The 16,409-nt window shown below is 40.7% G+C and overlaps 1 protein-coding gene across 5 annotated transcripts; it reads right to left on the bottom strand.

Moving 5' to 3' along the window:
* Positions 1–1,037: 1,037 nt before the first annotated feature.
* tpd52l1 (tpd52 like 1) lies at positions 1,038–14,856 on the bottom strand. Of its 5 annotated transcripts, none has more exons than XM_085383186.1 (8): positions 14,705–14,856; positions 8,172–8,287; positions 7,916–8,064; positions 5,777–5,878; positions 3,646–3,660; positions 3,064–3,102; positions 2,547–2,607; positions 1,038–1,389 (listed from the first exon to the last, which is right to left on the bottom strand). In XM_085383186.1, exons 1-8 carry the CDS (start codon positions 14,721–14,723, stop codon positions 1,267–1,269), a joined length of 624 nt encoding a protein of 207 aa, XP_085239312.1. In that variant the 5' UTR covers positions 14,724–14,856; the 3' UTR covers positions 1,038–1,266. The 5 variants fall into 5 exon arrangements, with proteins under 5 accessions (XP_085239312.1, XP_085239311.1, XP_085239313.1 ...); XM_085383185.1 differs by lacking the exon at positions 14,705–14,856 and adding an exon at positions 9,345–10,215; XM_085383187.1 differs by lacking the exons at positions 3,064–3,102; positions 14,705–14,856 and adding an exon at positions 9,345–10,193.
* Between the last annotated feature and the right edge of the window lie 1,553 nt (positions 14,857–16,409).

The following is a 16,409-nucleotide window of genomic DNA, read 5'->3' as shown; positions in this document are numbered from 1 at the left end:
TTGCAAAGATCATTCTCATCGTTTACGGCACCAACATTTTAGTTATAGTGACACTGAATTCAATTTTTCAGCGTTAAAATGTTCGTTAAAATCTGAGCTCATGTAGTTTCACTACATGCGTAACAGCATTCGCTGGATTAATGCGTCACATTTACAGCCAAGAATTGTGCTCCCGATGATACATCATGTCGCACTGATGCTTTTTCACATATACACCACTGCTTCCTGTAGTTGCTCTCACAGTTTGCATTTAGATATTCAAACAGACCCCAGCTGCAACTCCCAGCTGACTGCTGGCTGCGCCTCCCCAACCCCATGTGTATATCAGTACACTGAGTATATATCGTGAAATGCCGACGACAAAATGTTTTTAGATGCCACAGTGAAACCCGAGGAGCTAGATCTTCTGTAGTAGTGTAAAATCCTTTATACAAATGTCACCCAGGATGTTCAGGTTGATCGGTCACATTTTTACAGCATTAAGTAATAAAATTACTTAATTTTTTAAATCACAAACATATTTCTAGTAAAGATGTGAAACAGCAGTTTTCTGCTGTCCTAATAAAGAAAGGTAGCTGTTTTAAAACTCTCATACTGATGCGGTGTTGAACATCTACTGTCACTTTTTCCACTTGTCTTAAATTTACACATCTCACGGAGGAATCGGCCTTTTGTTTTGTGTCTGGGGAAACCCAGCTGTGATCTGACAGCCGAGTGAACTACATGAGCACAAATGTGCCAAATAGAAGAAGAAGAAAGTACCAGCTCGATATGCGGGGTTTAGGTTCAGTCTGTCTCCTGAAGTTGATGTGTAATCAGCTCAGACTCGTTTCATGTCGTGTTTCAGGTCATTTAAGGCCTATCTGCTAGCTGCTCCTCCCCAACCCCATCTCATCAACATCTGTGGTGTAACGTGGTTAGGAAACCTCTGGAGGACAGATGGCATTCATCAAATCCACTAAAAACCCTTCAACACTATAAATAGAAGGAAAACATTATAGGCTCCTTGCTCTCATTAGTCCCCGTATCATATGAGGTTTAGAGTTGATCTTTTAAAATAAAAGAAGACGACTGCAGCCTTAGGGGTCATTTTGGGTAAATGTAATTATTTAGGTTTTAAGACAATCTGTATTCTGCAAAAGCGCCTTGACACTAAGGATCAAAAGGTGTTGTGCACTGTTTCAGTCAGAGCTTTGAGTTAAAGTGCTGCGACACATCGGCAGCGGAGTTCCCGTTTAAGCCCTGGCTCGTGGTCCGGGTGGAGCCTTAACACTGCCTCTCAGAGCTGTCCATCAAGTTGTTGGTGGGCGTGTCCTGTGAGCTGGCGTGCGCTGCGGATGACAGGACGTCCTCAAAGCTGCCCCCACTCCCGGTGCCGCCAACCTTTGTCTGGGACAAGAAACAAAGGCACAAAAGTGTCACTGAAGCTGTCGTTCTTGTTCTGTGGTGCTACAGAGTCGACTCAAGGTGGCAGACTTTTACAAAGACTGAAGCTGTCGGGCATTTGTAGGGCGTGTACATGGAAACAGGAGTCATTTCACCAGCTTTTGTTCCAACTTTGCTGACCACCACAGCAGATTTCAAATCAAATAATCAACATGTGATTAAAGTACAGATATTCAACTTTGATTCAAAATGCCATTAACTGTTTAAGAATTTACATTTTCAGAGGCTCATAAAGTAACTGGACAAACTAACAAATTTGTATAACCCGTGAACATCACCACATCCTGGATAACTTTGAGATGCTCTGGTGGGCCTTTACACTTTGAAACTTCAGCTATTGTGTCTGCTTTGTTTGTCATTAAATAAGGGAACACGAGTCACCTGATTACAGAACCGCTTGTCAGTGAATTTTCCAGTTACTTTTCAGCCACTGTTTGTAATTCATGAACCGTTAATGCAGCTGTTTTGTAAAGCCTCTTGAATTAAAGCTGAAAGTCTGCACTTCAATCACAGCTTTATTGTTTGATTTAAAATCCTCTGTGATGGTGTACAGCGGAAAAAATACAAAAATTGTGTCTTAGGCCAAGAAATCATGTACCAAACTGATCATTTACATCACATTTAAAGCATCCATACATGAATGAGTGAAAATGTGCTTTCAGTCAATTTGAAAACCAAAACTCTTAATATAAACCTCTCTGGTGATCTAGTTGGGTAAAAACAGGGTCAGTTTCACAGCTTACTAACCCATAAATGTTGCTTCCTAGTACACTCCTCTGGACTCTTAGGACTTGTTTTGGTATCACTATAAATGTCAGTAATCAGTGGGTTCCCTGTCAGAGTGTAGGCTCATAATTACACACTAATTATAGTACTTTGTTTTATGCGTCAGTACTTAGAAGCTGCAACCTGACCAGCTTCTTTATGTGCAGCGTTCACATGAAATAGTTTTTAGTTTATCTTGAAAAACATTCAAAAGTGCCCCTAAATGCCTCGGATTAAGTGAGACTACTTTTAAGGCAAACACACTCTGTTTGAGGCTTTTCACATGTTATCACTTTATAATGCTAAATCTCTCTCTCACACACACACATGGTTACCTTGATAGTGGAAACTGTGTTCTCAACTTTCTCTTCAAAAGACCTGAAGCTGGGAGAGTTTCTGTGAAAAAGGGAGGGAAAGATTATTAAAAAATAAACCACATTTTGCTGTCTTATCACATGAGCACACAATTATTTGTGAAATCCTCTTCTGAAATAGAAGAAGCTACTTTTGGCAGCGCCCTTATTCAAAAAGGGGTCATGTTTGATTTGTAAAATATTCTGAAATAACACAATGGGGGTTTTTTGGTACTGCAACACAAAAAAGTCAAAATGACCTGAAGAAGTGAGCATGTGGAAAAAAACACACCAGGTATTTTTCCAGGTGTGTCAGGGTCAGAGTGCCTTTAACTAAATACAAAGCAGTGCAAGCGTTGCATTAACTCCTAAAGACTGCACAGGATTTTTTTGTGTTAATACACAAAAACTTCAAATTTTAAATGATCATCTCACATATAAACATCTCTCTCTCACTCACACACACACAAAGACACGCACAAAAGCACAGAGTGGTTACCTCATAGCGGGCATGCTCATAGAGTGTTTGATAGAGTAACTGTCCCCGGAGAGCGTGGTGAGAGAAGAGTTAATGATTAACACAGGTTACACGCACTCACCAAACCAGAAACAAAGCCAAGAGTCAGAGCAGTGCTTAGCTGTTCTGTCCTGATGCTGTGCATGTGCAGAGTGTGACAGAGGATTACGTACAGGAAAGCAGTTACATGTCAAAAGATATGCAAGCAAGGAATTAGCAGCAGCCACTCCAGAGTTTCTCGTGTATTTTCATTAATCTCTCTTCAATAGATTTATTAAATAAAGCTATTAATTTAAAACTGAAAAATCCAATGTGGTCCTAAATTTGTTTTTTATTAGCTTAGCTTTAGCACTCTCTGCACAGGGAAGTGCAGCCACTCATGTGACTCAGTCAGGAAGACAGTTTCTCTCCCCGAAAACAAAACTGATGTGATTCTGGGCTCAGACCAGAACCTGACTGAGTCCATACTGTGCTGTCCAGTTAGTGCTATCAGCTGATCTGACTGAGATCTACTCACTGCAACAGACTCCTTACTTTGATAAAATCTACTGTGTGGCTCCTTACCCTATGGAGTTGGATCTTAGGAAGCATGAAAAAAGACGGAAAAACATTTTAGGATACTTGGACAAGCCGATGTCAGCATTACAGTCACACTCTGTCAAATTCACTTTACCAAACATTAATATCAATACAAAACTATTTAACTACAAAAGGCAAACTACCACTACTACACTTATTTTAGGTAACACAAGTAACCAACTCTTTGAAACTTGACTCTTAAAACATGTGTAAACAATCTGTGTTAGAAGAAGAAAACAGAAGAAGAACAAGGGAAACAGTGTCACAGTGACTGGAAACCCAGCTGTGGAACTCGGTTGACAAACAACAGTGTAAATCATCTTTGTAACTGTGTTACAGACTGACTTGATTTGACAGTTTGTTTCTATTAATCTACCTGTAACGTGATTTTCTGTAGGTTGTGGGTTGCTTTTTTTGGCGTCATTGGTCAGTGTTAATTGCACAGCATTAACACATGTTATACCAGACAGGCAGCTCCTATTCATATTTGCATGAACATTTTGTGGCACATCCAGTATTTATAGTTCATTACTAAATGTTGCAAGTTAAACCTTTCAACATTTTTTTGTTAATGATCATGATAGATAGATAGATAGATAGATAGATATCCACAGCAAAAATATTCGAATAAGTTCATGCCCACACAAACCAAACCTGTGTAGAGTGTGAGAACATACCTCCGTGGGAACAGTAACTCTAGACCAAACATGCTGGAATATACCAAAGATAATAAGTTGTTGCTTTTCTGCAATTGATATCCTCAAAAAAGGATACATTAAATTACACAGGGAAGTACTGAAAGTATAGTATAATTTTAATTGTATAATTAGAATAGTATAAAAAGTATATAAGTACAGTATTGGTATAGAATAATTAAGTGTAATTGTGCTTCCACTTAAAGCCAAAGAAAGCCAAACTGTCTGCAGAAAAGACTTCTGATTGATTTCACCACTATTACATTATTAATATGAACTATTATTATTATGAAGCACTAGCAACATGGGCCTGGTGACATTGTGATGTCCTCACTGGGCTTTTGGTTCCTAACCTTCAAAAGCTTTTTTTGTTTTCACCTGCACATCCTGGAAATACTTTCTGCATCACCATTGCGCTGTCACGCAGTCATCTGTGCACATTTAACACAGGGACACATGCTTTCCTGCAAAACACCCCAACATTGTGTGTGTGTGTGTGTGTGTGTGTGTGTGTGTGTGTGTGTGTGTGTGTGTGTGTGTGTGTGTGTGTGTGTGTGTGTATCCGTCTCTCAAACAGAGCAATGCAGACTGTCAGCTCAACAACAACAGAAAGTGACCGAGGGAGACAGCTGCTGCCTCGAGCCCTTTGACTCAGAAAGCAGCTTAGTGCTTCTTACATAATCTGATGCTGCCTTGAACTGTTTAGACCAAGAGTCAAAACTCTGCTGTCTGAGACACAGAGATGGGTAGCACAGATAGAAAGTGTCACCGAGCTGGTTAAAAGTGGAGGCGCACGCGGGGCAGATGGGTTCAACCGGAATGCTTGTGTAAGTTACACAGATGAGCCGATAATGGAGCTTTAAGATGATCAAGTGCCTGCAACGGGCACATTTAAATGGTATCTTTTGTGAGCTACAAGCACACATGAACAACATTTAAAGACTGAATGGTGAAAAAGTTCAAAGACTAAAGCAATTAATGGGATCAATCCATGTGTTTAGACAAAGGAAGCCTGGTTTAATACAAGATGCTCTTGACCTGTCAGCAGAACTACTAGCACAGCTTTTATTAAGATAAAATCCACTTTTAGACAAACAATGACTGAAAACCTTCACAAACAAGGGCTTCGATTCATTAGCACATATTCCTCTGCAGAAGGACGACATTTATCACACTATTTGGCGAACGTGCTTCACTGAAGAGGCAAGATGACTTTAGACATTTGAAACAGTTTATCTAATCTATGTTTAAAACCGTTTGCAGATCGGGTGTCACAGAAGGCAACGCCATGTGTCCACAGAACAACCAAATTCATTGGGTGACTGTGGCCACACGGTTTGCATACAACTACTGTCACTGTTAAAGCTGTTTGGCAAGTGTGAAGCAGGAAATTCAATGAACATGTGACCATCAGTCTGTACCTCATATCTCCAATCTTCCTGGTGATGGTGCTGCCGAGCGTGCTGAAGGCTGCCGAGGTTCTCTGTCCCGCTGTGGAAAGCGTCTCTGATGTCTTCTTGTAGCTGCCAAAAACCCCCAAAACAAAACACACAAAGGTGCGTGCAGTGAAAGATAAAGACGCATACACAACACAGGCTTGTTCGGAGAAAACAAAAGCATGAACATGCTGTAATTAAAACTTGCACTACTGAGGTTTTACAGGAGCAAATGGAATAAGTCACAGTTCATGTTGGGTGATTCCTTTAGCTGATAATTCATATGTGCAATTATTTTTACAAAGCCTCACTTCAATCACTGGTAATAAAAATAACCATCTAGCTTATTTTGAAATTATTTGTTAGCGTTAAGTAAAAAGGCGAACACATCACTTTAAGGCCCTACTTTGCTTTTTTGTATTGTAGAAATTTGACATGAATTTATGTTGGGCCTGTTTGCTTCCAGATCGTCTATCACAGCTTCTCGCATGTCTGTGTTGCCCAGTTTCTCTAACACCACACATTGCTGTGGTCACCCTGGTTCATTATAGATGAGGATGGAGTCTGTGTGTAAGGTGATCTTCGGTGAAAAGTGTAACTGGATAAGAAAGCTGGCCTTCAGAGACTATCCTCTTGCTCTTCTTTGTCTCTTGCTGTCTGGATAAAAGCTCAGTGCTGACCATCTGATCAGAAAATTTGATTGTTTCTCTGGAGACAGAGACACTAAAAGATCTTACAGAAACAACATTTTGGAGATGAGAAGATGGCTCTTTAGCTTAGTATTCCCATCAAGAGACTTACCAAGTATCTTTGGAGCTAACTATTATCACCTGGTCTTGTACAGATAAATGAAAAATTAAAAGGAAAACCCAACACAATAGTATTTGGGTTCCTGCTAAGGTGTTAGGTTAATACATGCTGCCAGAACAGCTTCAGTCTGTCCTAGCATGTCTCTGAAGGTCTAGTGAAGGGATAAAAATAATTCTTATAGAAAACATTCCCGATCACAGTGATAAGGAACGCAGTGTAACAAGCACCGGATTCACATGAGATGTGGTGACTGGGCACGATTCACTACTTTTCATTTTATCCAACCATCTGGATGTTATCTTTGAAAAAAAAAACACTCCTTTTGAGATAGAAATGTAGGATCACTGGGTAAATTTGATCACTTTGCACTTAACTGCTAAACCATCATGTTTTTCCATCCGTTAACTATCCCTGCTTGTCCTACAAGCCTGAGTCGATCGCAGTGCCATGCATGCAGAGCATTACAGAACCACCAGATCTTCTTACTATGGAGGTCGAGGCTTTCTGTTTTCCTTTTAATTTGTCACCCTCTGAGATTTTTTGGAAAGAACAGAAAACCAGCACATTTCCCCAAACTCCAAACTATTCCTATTAATCTTTAAATAAGATCAACTCCTGCAGATCTGCATGAACATCAAAGCCCCGGTAAAATCAAACCTAAAACCTGCAGGGCTGCACGTTTTGTACCATTTCATTCACTATTAGGTTGGTAGATAGTTGTACACTTTTTAAAGCACACAGTTGAAATCAGTATTTCTTTAAGGGAATTTTTTTTTCAGAAATACACCGACAACTTCTCTTTAAAAAAAAGAGAAGTACACAAACAATAAATGTTTCCTGTTACAGGTAGGGAAGTGACATTTAAAAGAAAATCATAGTACAGTACAATGACTTCCAGCTGCTAAAGGGAACATGTACTACTAATTGTGCACTGAGGACAACCATAGCCTTCAGCACTGGGTGATGTGTTTTGATCAGGTTTATGGTGTCTGTTACAGTGAGCACAACAAAGATAACAAATCACACACATGCTGTGCAGCCAGGAGCAGAACATTATGTTTTTTTAATTAGCTTTTTGATATCTGGCACTCGTTTTGGATAGTCAATGCTGGCTGTTAAGAAGAGAGAAACCTGCTCTTTGTGTGATTACTTTGAGTGTGTCCTATGAAGGGCATCAGTGTTTACAGCTAACATAAAAGCCATTCTGCCGTGTACACTTCGAAACACACACCTTATTAAGCACACAAATTCTTTCTTTGTTTCTTAGCTGTGTGATGTAGCCTCTCTCTCTCACACACACACACTGTAACTTACGCTACTGAGCTCTGCATGTCGTGCCAGCCTCTGCTGAAGTTGGTTTTGAGCTCGCTCAGAGGAGTGATGCCCAGTTTCTGTTTGAGCTCCGCATGCTGCTTCTCTTTGGAAGACAAAACCTGCCTCAGTGTGCCGATCTCCTCTTCCAGCTGGACATGCACAGAAAGACACAGCTTCTAAAGTGACTTCATAGACCGAGATAAAAAAGTCATCATCCTAATGCTAAAGATATATTTGTGTTCTTGTGTGTGTTTACTTTAGCTAACTCTTGCTGAATCTCCTCCCTCTCTTCCTCCGTCATGGAGGCGCTCAGGTTGACGTCTGACACAAAGTCTTCATCAGCCTCTCTCAGTGGCTCCGAATCTAGAAAACCTGTGTGAAACACACACAAAGGCACCATAAATGCACTTTAGCGTGTCCATGTGTGACCTTAAAACTGACGACACCCTAATGACAAGGTGTGAATTCAACATTTCAAGGTGAAAATCTGGTCTCTGACCACCAGTAAATCTGTACTTGGCGCCGATTTATTTCCTGGTATTGTTACTTGTTTTGTTGCCATCGTGTATTTTTAAATGAGCCATGTCAGAGACAATCTGGCATCCATGCCTCATTCTGCCTTTTTCTGCTTCATTGTTTTTTTTGACTCTGCTTTTTCCACGTTTTCTGTGTCTGTCTCCATCTCTGATCGTGTCTCTGACAGTTATGTAATCTGAGGCTGCAGCCTGTAGTGCCCTAATCTGGCTTAACTGATGTGGATTATTGTGCTTAAACTCTGCTGACCAACACCACGGGCAAACACAAACACTAACGCACACTCAAACAAGATGGGTTGAGACTTCGGGGAGGAGAGCAAATTTTAAGTTGCAGTGATTGATTTTCAGTTTTGTAGCAAATGAAAAACATGCGCTTGGGGAAAAGCGTTGAATTGAGATTAAAGACATTATGTAAAACCTCCGCTTGCTTACAAGAGCAGCATCGCAGCCGTCTGCCCAACTTACGAGCTATAAGAAATGAAATATGATTAGACAGGACAGAACACACACATAATTCAGATACACAAACAGAATGAAACAACTACAGTAAATGACGCTTTCTGATTAGCAATGTTTATTTACCTTTTAATTCTATTGAAATAATAGTTGCAGAGAGGTGCAAACACCCAAAATAAAGCATGAGCTGAAGGTGAACTCGCTTAGACTATTTTAGTATGATCCGTCTTATACTGTTGCACCATTTGCTTTTATGATATTTGTAAAGGGCTTAACAGCAGCACACAGTACCAGGAAACAGCAGGAGGGCAGTGTACACACAACGCAAGAAAGGTAAATACACGCAAGTCGTGTGTCAATGAACACTTAAAGTTATCCCTTTAAATGCTGACTCAGACGCCATTTCGACAGGATGGAAGTAAAACGTTTTCACGTACCTGCGGTGAGGTGTCTCCTCTCTTGATGTGGCCGCATTATAAGACAGGTGAGGGGACAGTGAGGTTAGTAAAGACTAATGTACTGCACTGTGTCGCCACTCTCCACTGACTGTAGTGGCTACTTTAACATATCAGCAGTTCAGTTCTTTGAAAACTAAGGTTAAAGGGGACACAGCAGCAGCTCATGCAGCAAACTCACACACAAAAACAGCGTACAGCACGAAACTCAAGCACAGCTTGCAGCAGTTCAGTCCGTTGCAGGTCTTTCTACAGTAAAGAGCTTTTTCTGCTAACATTACACAGCAGGAGGACAATGAGATTTTAAACCCCTGCGGTTTCAATAGAAGCTTTTCATGTCTGTCTTAAGTGCACTCAGAAAGCAGTGTCCCTGTTTACACAGCCTTAAAAAGCCAGGCAGAGCCCCGGTTTAGATATTTTCTACCAGAGTTGTTAAAGCTTGGGAAACAAAACACAACACAACACAACACACCATCTCTGCTGAAGTTCGTCTGCAAGGTACAGATTGTTTTCTTTTCAAAGTGCTTTTGAATATAAAGGTAAAAACCACTGCAAGGTAGCTATGAATGACCACATTTGAGTGCTGTTCTTTACTTGTTAGCTGATGATTTTTGCAATTTTTTGGCTAACCTTGATTTCCTTTTAGCTAACTTTTTTTTAAAGACCTAAGCTATGTCTGTCTGTCCAAAACCTTTGAGGTCCACCAAAATATTGCTTTAGCTAAGAAATACCCTGGTTAAGAGTAGTTATAAGGCATCTTATGCCTTTATTTGACAGTGAAATATAGATAAGAGTGAAAGGGGAATAACCTGCAGAAAGGTTAATGTTCATTGGGTAAAATCAAACAGACAGACATTGAAAACAAGATTCAGTGTAAGATCAGGTACTGACAATCTCAATTTCCCAGGTCTTCACACAGGTCTAGAGACCAGTTGGGGATCCTCAAACAAGCAGTGGTTGCAAAGGAAAAATGTGTATTCTCTGACTGGCTGGCAAGTGGTTGCTGGCAGTCGCTAGCAAGAAACTGGTTTCAAAGAAACGGTGCTACTGCAGTAGAGGCGATGATTGGTCGCCTTCAAAGTAAAAGTTTTGCGATAATACACAGCATTTGATTTCTCCGTGTCTAATTGCTGTCACACTTTTTCAAATGTTGCTGAAGCTCGGTGGTTTGTTAGCAAGTGTTTGCAGGCAAGTCTGTGTCTTCCATGCAAACTACAGTGGACGGTGACAACCTGCTAGTGACAAAAGCAATCACAAGCAAGTTTTAGCTGTGGGACGTTCTCCGCGACTGACTTCACCTGGCAACAGCAACCAGTTCAGAAAAACACGTTTCCCTAGCAACCAGAGGTTGCCAGGTGTCAAAAACTGGTCTCTAGGCCTGTGTGACTGACACTTTTTAATTAAACAGGAGCAGTGGGCCACTAGAAATGTGCAGGCAACATCTAACAACGAGAAGATTAAACTTTGTGAAAAGTTACAATGCTAATTTCATGTTGTTTTTATAATACAATATACAATATACAATATAAAAACTATGTTCTACAACAAAAAAAACTTTTGATTGAACACTTAACATATTGTAGACACTTGGTAACAGAAAGAAAATAAATTCCCCAAAAAATTGCAGAAATTTGGATTTATTAAATTTATCTGATTGGTTAATTGTTTGATTGCATTTTCCTTGTTGCTGCTGTTAGGCTGAGTGTGGTCTATATTTGAGACTAAATGCAAACTGTATTATATACAGTGGGGTCTGTGTGTTTGCTTTTTAATTATAACCGCTAGGGATACATCCCATGTGAAATTCTAGATGGCTATTATGTTAACGTGACACGAGTGATAAACAACAGTCACTGCCACCTCTGAGTGCATTCTCATTTGAGGACACCACAAAAATCATGTATCGGCAGATACAAATAATTCAATCGTTACTGAGATAAAAGACTGAATTTAGTTTTTAATAGCTTTGTCACAGATCAGATTGCCTGATGCTTACCATGTTGCTTGTGCCAACAGAAGCCCTAGGGGTAGCTGTAGGTTTAAATGTTCAGCCAAAGTGAATGACTGATCTAATCTACAGGCTCTATATCTACATCCCTTGTCACCTGTGCTGTCCAGCTGCATATCCCAAGCGGTGGACGTGGCCCAGGTGTCAGACACTGATGTGTGACCCCACCGGCTGTCCCCTGAGGGTGAAGTTTTACCCCATTCTGTCAGGTTTTCCCCATTTTGGACGACGGAGGTAAAACCATATGAGCTTTTCCTAAGGGACTCCTCATCAGAGGGGTAAAGCTTACCTTGATTCAAACCTGAGTAAAGTCACAGTTTAAAACATGTTCAGTACCTGAGGAAAACAGAATTTTTAATTTTGCAAGCAATTAGTTCTTATTTAATATTTTAGCTTAAGGAAGGGGAAAAAGGCAAAAGTGGGAAAGCTCACAGGCTGTGAAACTGCCTGTAAGCATACAGGAAGTTCCTGCAGACAGAACAGAGTGCTTACTGGTTTAAGGGAAACACAGGAATGTGAGTAATTTCATACTAAGGAAATCATCCTATCAGTCAGCAACATCTCATATAACTGCCAACGTTTTTTGCTAGTGGTTTTACGTATACAGTATATCCCTCAAATGGTTTGCACTGTAACAGAATTGCATTTTCTTCCAAAACTGATGAAAGACGTCGAAACTTCACCCAGCAGACACAATGTTAGCATTTACAAGGTTTCATAAAACCTATGGAGGCTTTTTAAAGGAGACAGCTGCATGTGGTGGAAGAAAACACAATTGGTGAGAGCTGAGAGTGTTAAATGAAACGGTAACGTTGTGTACCGCGATACCGAAACAATCCACCGAAGATGTTAAAATGCTCTGAAGGGCTGAGGTGGACCATAATTTTCTGTAGCTATGAGCAAAAACCTGTCATATTACACGTAGTATATCTTTTTCTGTTCTATTGCAGAAACATTTCGTGTGGTTTAAATGCATTCCCACATATACATTCATATTTCAGGTCTTTGAAAAAATAGATTATTTGTGATTTAACAGGTATCATGCACTCAAATCAGCCTGATCACTGCTGCTTTGGGTAAAGTTATATCAAATTCAATGAAAGGAATGACTTTCCCTTCAATTTAAGGAATAAAATTCCAGTCTTTTTGTCTTTTTACTTGTTGGTTTATTCACACAGACCAAACTCACTCATCTGACTGTTCATTAAATCAACACTGAATAACAGAAGGGCAATAAGTGCTCCAGTAATTCCTATAGACAGGCACCTTTAAACATTCTGCACCTTTACTGCTTCAGCATTGCTCAGAGCACCACTGCATGACGTGGTTTTATGCTTTTTGTGATTCAGGGTGGATTTACGGGTTTCTTTTGCTTTACTGGGAGAGTTGAGTCTTACCCTGCTCTCCCTCGTGTATGGCTGAATCAACCCATTCCTCTCCGGGGCCCATGCTGCCCCAGTCCACCACTGATCCACTCAGAACACTAGAGTACATCTCTGCAGCGGAGCAAGGCAGCAGGGTGAGGGGACACAAGAAATCCGGTTATACATGCAAACATGGAGACTTCTCCTCCCTGACAGCTGTAGTTAGGCCCAGCTCAGTGCAGGAACAGGAAACCTGACTTTTGACCCTATGTGCCACTGATATGAACTTCTCCGAGCTCTTTAAACATGATGTAGCTCCTTCTTATTATTTAGAGACCCAGACCAAGAAGAAATCAGTGCCACAGAGGGTTCACAACGGGATCTTGTATAACTTTGAAACAATCCAGAAAGAATATCTGAAGCTATTAGGCAATACAAGCTCCCTTCTTGCAGATGAAATCTCATTACACCACACTCCAGCACTACAGGAGGAAGTTGGCCAGGATAAGGCCAGTTTCACTTACAATATGTCCCTCTGGTTCCACATTTTGACAATGAGGCAAAGCTGACTGGCAAAAACAGTTTTTCCAGGGAAGAAAAAGATCACGTACTTGGGTGGAAAAACACTGAGCATACATTTTAATCTAAAAAGCATGTTTTATGGTAATAAAGAAGAATAATTTCCTCAGAGGTGGGTCTTATACAGCAACATGTGTGATTTTAGCTACTCAAAGCAGGTCATACCAGACTGTGAGGGTCTTTTAGCACTAACACTGATTTATGTCATAGGGTGCTCAGAAGAAAATTGTCTCCTTCTTTACTGTCCATTCTGTGTGTCTCCTCCCTCCCCCTGCTTTTTTGTGGGGGTGAAATACCTTTGGTCACAAGATTACCATTCGGCCCAGTGGTCATGTGGCTATGCTAAATCAGAGGCTTGGGGATGGTCATACGGCTGAAAAAATTAATTAAAGCTGGCAAACAGTAGATACTGCACATAACATTTACAGCAGTTAACACAAAAAAAATCCCTGTTCCAGACATTACAGCTGCTTGTACATGGGTAACCATGAAATATAACCAAAAGTATTGCTTTATAAAAAACAAATAAGTTGATTATAAAGTTCATATTCCCATATCAGAGTCTTTTCCCCCCCCTTTTTCCTCCCTCTCTAAGCCTTTCCGGCTTCCTGTTAGCTGTAACAGGTACCTATTTAGAATCAGACTGCAAAAGAATGCAATTACCTACCTGAATAAGCAATCCTTTATATCCCACACAAGCAGAGCTACTGCTCGAGCTCCAGCTTTCATTTTCACAATTCATTTGGTCTGAGCAGTCAGTCAACGTTATTTATCTATAGCTTGGAGTCACTCTGTACTCTAAAAACAACACAGATTCTTTGCACTGCTGTAGAAAACGAAAGCAATGCGTCTTCTGTAAAGCCTTTTGCAGCAGTGATTTTATCTCCTGCAGTACCTGCAGCAGACCAAAGCGCAAAGGTAGTGGACAGGGGAAGGATGGAGGGGGGCTAAGCCAATTCCTGAGGTGAATAGAAAGCATTCTGGCTTTGCAGAACTTCCACAAATAGCCTGAAAGTCACCACATAGAGGGGGTAAACAGTAGCCAGCCCAGGATTTGGTCAGGAGTTTCCATGTCGTCTTACAGTGTGCGTGCGTGTGTGTGCATGAAGCTTCTTAACTGTTGCACTGCTTCTTAAAAACGCAGCACCCTCAACATACAGTCTTTACACTGAAGGCGCCATGCAGCAACAGATGAAGCTGACATAAGCAGCAGCAGATGCTCCGCTTTATACACTTTCCCCCCCCCCCTCTTCTCCATTCCCACAGCGACGTCATAACAGTGGCGCGTGCAACACTCAAGTTCAACTCATTATCAGATCAACTGGAAACAAAAAGTAACGCTGCGGATTCAGTTATCCCGGTCTGAGAGGTAAGAAACGGCACTCACTCACCTTGCTGCCTGGTTTCCATGAGCGACGCACAGGTGAGCTTCACAACAAATAATAATTAAAAAACGCGCTCTGAGTCAACAAGGATCGGCCGCACGGGCAGCTGCACCGCTCCTCGGGTCAGTCCGTGTGTCAAGTTTCCTTGGATGTCACGCGCGCTGGGCCAGTTCCCGGGCGGAGCCTGCAGCGCGAGCCAATGAGCGCGCGCAGTTTTAATGTAGTTAATTTGCTCCGTGCACAGGAAGCTGCGCTCGGTGGACACAACGAAGATGCCACAGCGACAAAGGTCCAGAAAATAAATGTGTTTGTTGGAGGTGGAGAAATATTTTCATTTTCATTATTAAAAAACAAACAAACCGGAACATAAAAATACAAATAAAGAGATAAAAATAAGGTAAATATTTAAATGTAACCATCTTGGATGTTGTGAGCTACTAGTACATATAAAGTAGTGCATGTACTACACCTCTGCACTGTTTGTGCACTTAATATTTCACTCATGTCTAATTGTACATTTTTTAATCGATTTCATTTTGTGCTGTAATTTAATTATATTTATTCATGTAATTTTTTCTAATGTATTTTTATTCCCGTGTTTAACACTTTGGTCAGTGGTTTCTGTTTTTAAAGTACTTAAGTAAAGTAAATAAGGTTGGCTTTGCTCTTACTGGTGTGTTTGTACCACTCCTGACACGACTACTCACACTTCAGTTGAACACTAAATAAGCCACTTACACTTAATGTTATTACTTGTTTTTAAGCCATTAATGAATCTGCCATTTTTTTTTCAGAATTCATTACACCGCTGTTTTAGTGTCTACTTGTTCATAGGAAATAATGAGGTTTTGGCCTTAGACTGCCCATGGTTATGTTGGCTTCACCTCCTCTGGTGCACTTATGACCCCTGCTGACATAAAACTGCAGTCACAGCCGTGCTTACATGAATACACAGACTGTAGCCACTTAAACACCCTGTCAAACAGACCTCAGAAAGAGCTGCATAATTGAGAGAGGCCTCCACTTTATCTACGAACAAAGAAGCAGAGTGTTTCGGTGATGCGTTAATATAAAAAAGAATCAGGCAAACCGGGGCATTTTGGCATTTGACTTACTTTACTTTATTCTCCGTTAATAAAGCAAATGTTCAGGAGAAAACAGTGTTTGTGCCTGGCTAAGTGAGCAACAATAACAAATATTACTAGCAGATGTTTCAGCAGGTGGAAGAAGGTTTTCCTGGTGAAAACAAGGAACATACTCATCAAGCGTCTCTAACATTTCCTTGAATAGGAATACCCGTGGATAACTGTGTGGCGTGTACACATAAACCTGCTGCTGTTGTCGTTCCAACAACTTTGCATGTCTAGATAGGGAAAACCCAACCCGATGTTACTGATAGTACACCACCATATTGCAACATCACTTGTCCTGAGTCAAACTTATGCTGAAATGACACTGAAATCGTTTTTTTTTTTTGGCGTGATTAACTCTTTCATCGAGACAGGGTTAGTCCCGTGTTGGCCTTAAATTATATTCATCTGATGAGTGCAATAGCCTCCTCGAATTAATCCAAAGAGCGAGTCGGAAACATGGTGACAGAGTAACTTGTGCAAAAAGGTACAAAGAGTATTTGGGATGTAGCGAAACCCACTGCATTGTGGCACTTATAAAATTTCAGAAGTTTAGTTTAATCTGAAGCTATAAAACATAT

Source organism: Rhamphochromis longiceps, linkage group LG15, assembly GCF_057381845.1.
Source record: "Rhamphochromis longiceps isolate RC_006_pf linkage group LG15, R_longiceps_female_GT1.1, whole genome shotgun sequence".
In the NCBI taxonomy this organism is placed as follows: domain Eukaryota; kingdom Metazoa; phylum Chordata; class Actinopteri; order Cichliformes; family Cichlidae; genus Rhamphochromis; species Rhamphochromis longiceps.
This window is presented reverse-complemented; position numbering and strand designations above follow the sequence as displayed.

What these genes read in the sequence shown, in the direction of transcription:
- tpd52l1 (XM_085383185.1), bottom strand. Translation starts at nt 9,381, where the DNA reads ATGCGGCCACATCAAGAGAGGAGACACCTCACCGCAG. An exon ending in GAGGAGACACCTCACCGCAG is followed by an intron (nt 8,288 to 9,344) that starts GTACGTGAAAAC and finishes TGTTTCACACAG; the next exon opens with GTTTTCTAGATTCGGAGCCA. An exon ending in ATGAGCATGCCCGCTATGAG is followed by an intron (nt 2,608 to 3,063) that starts GTAACCACTCTG and finishes CCTTTTTCACAG; the next exon opens with AAACTCTCCCAGCTTCAGGT.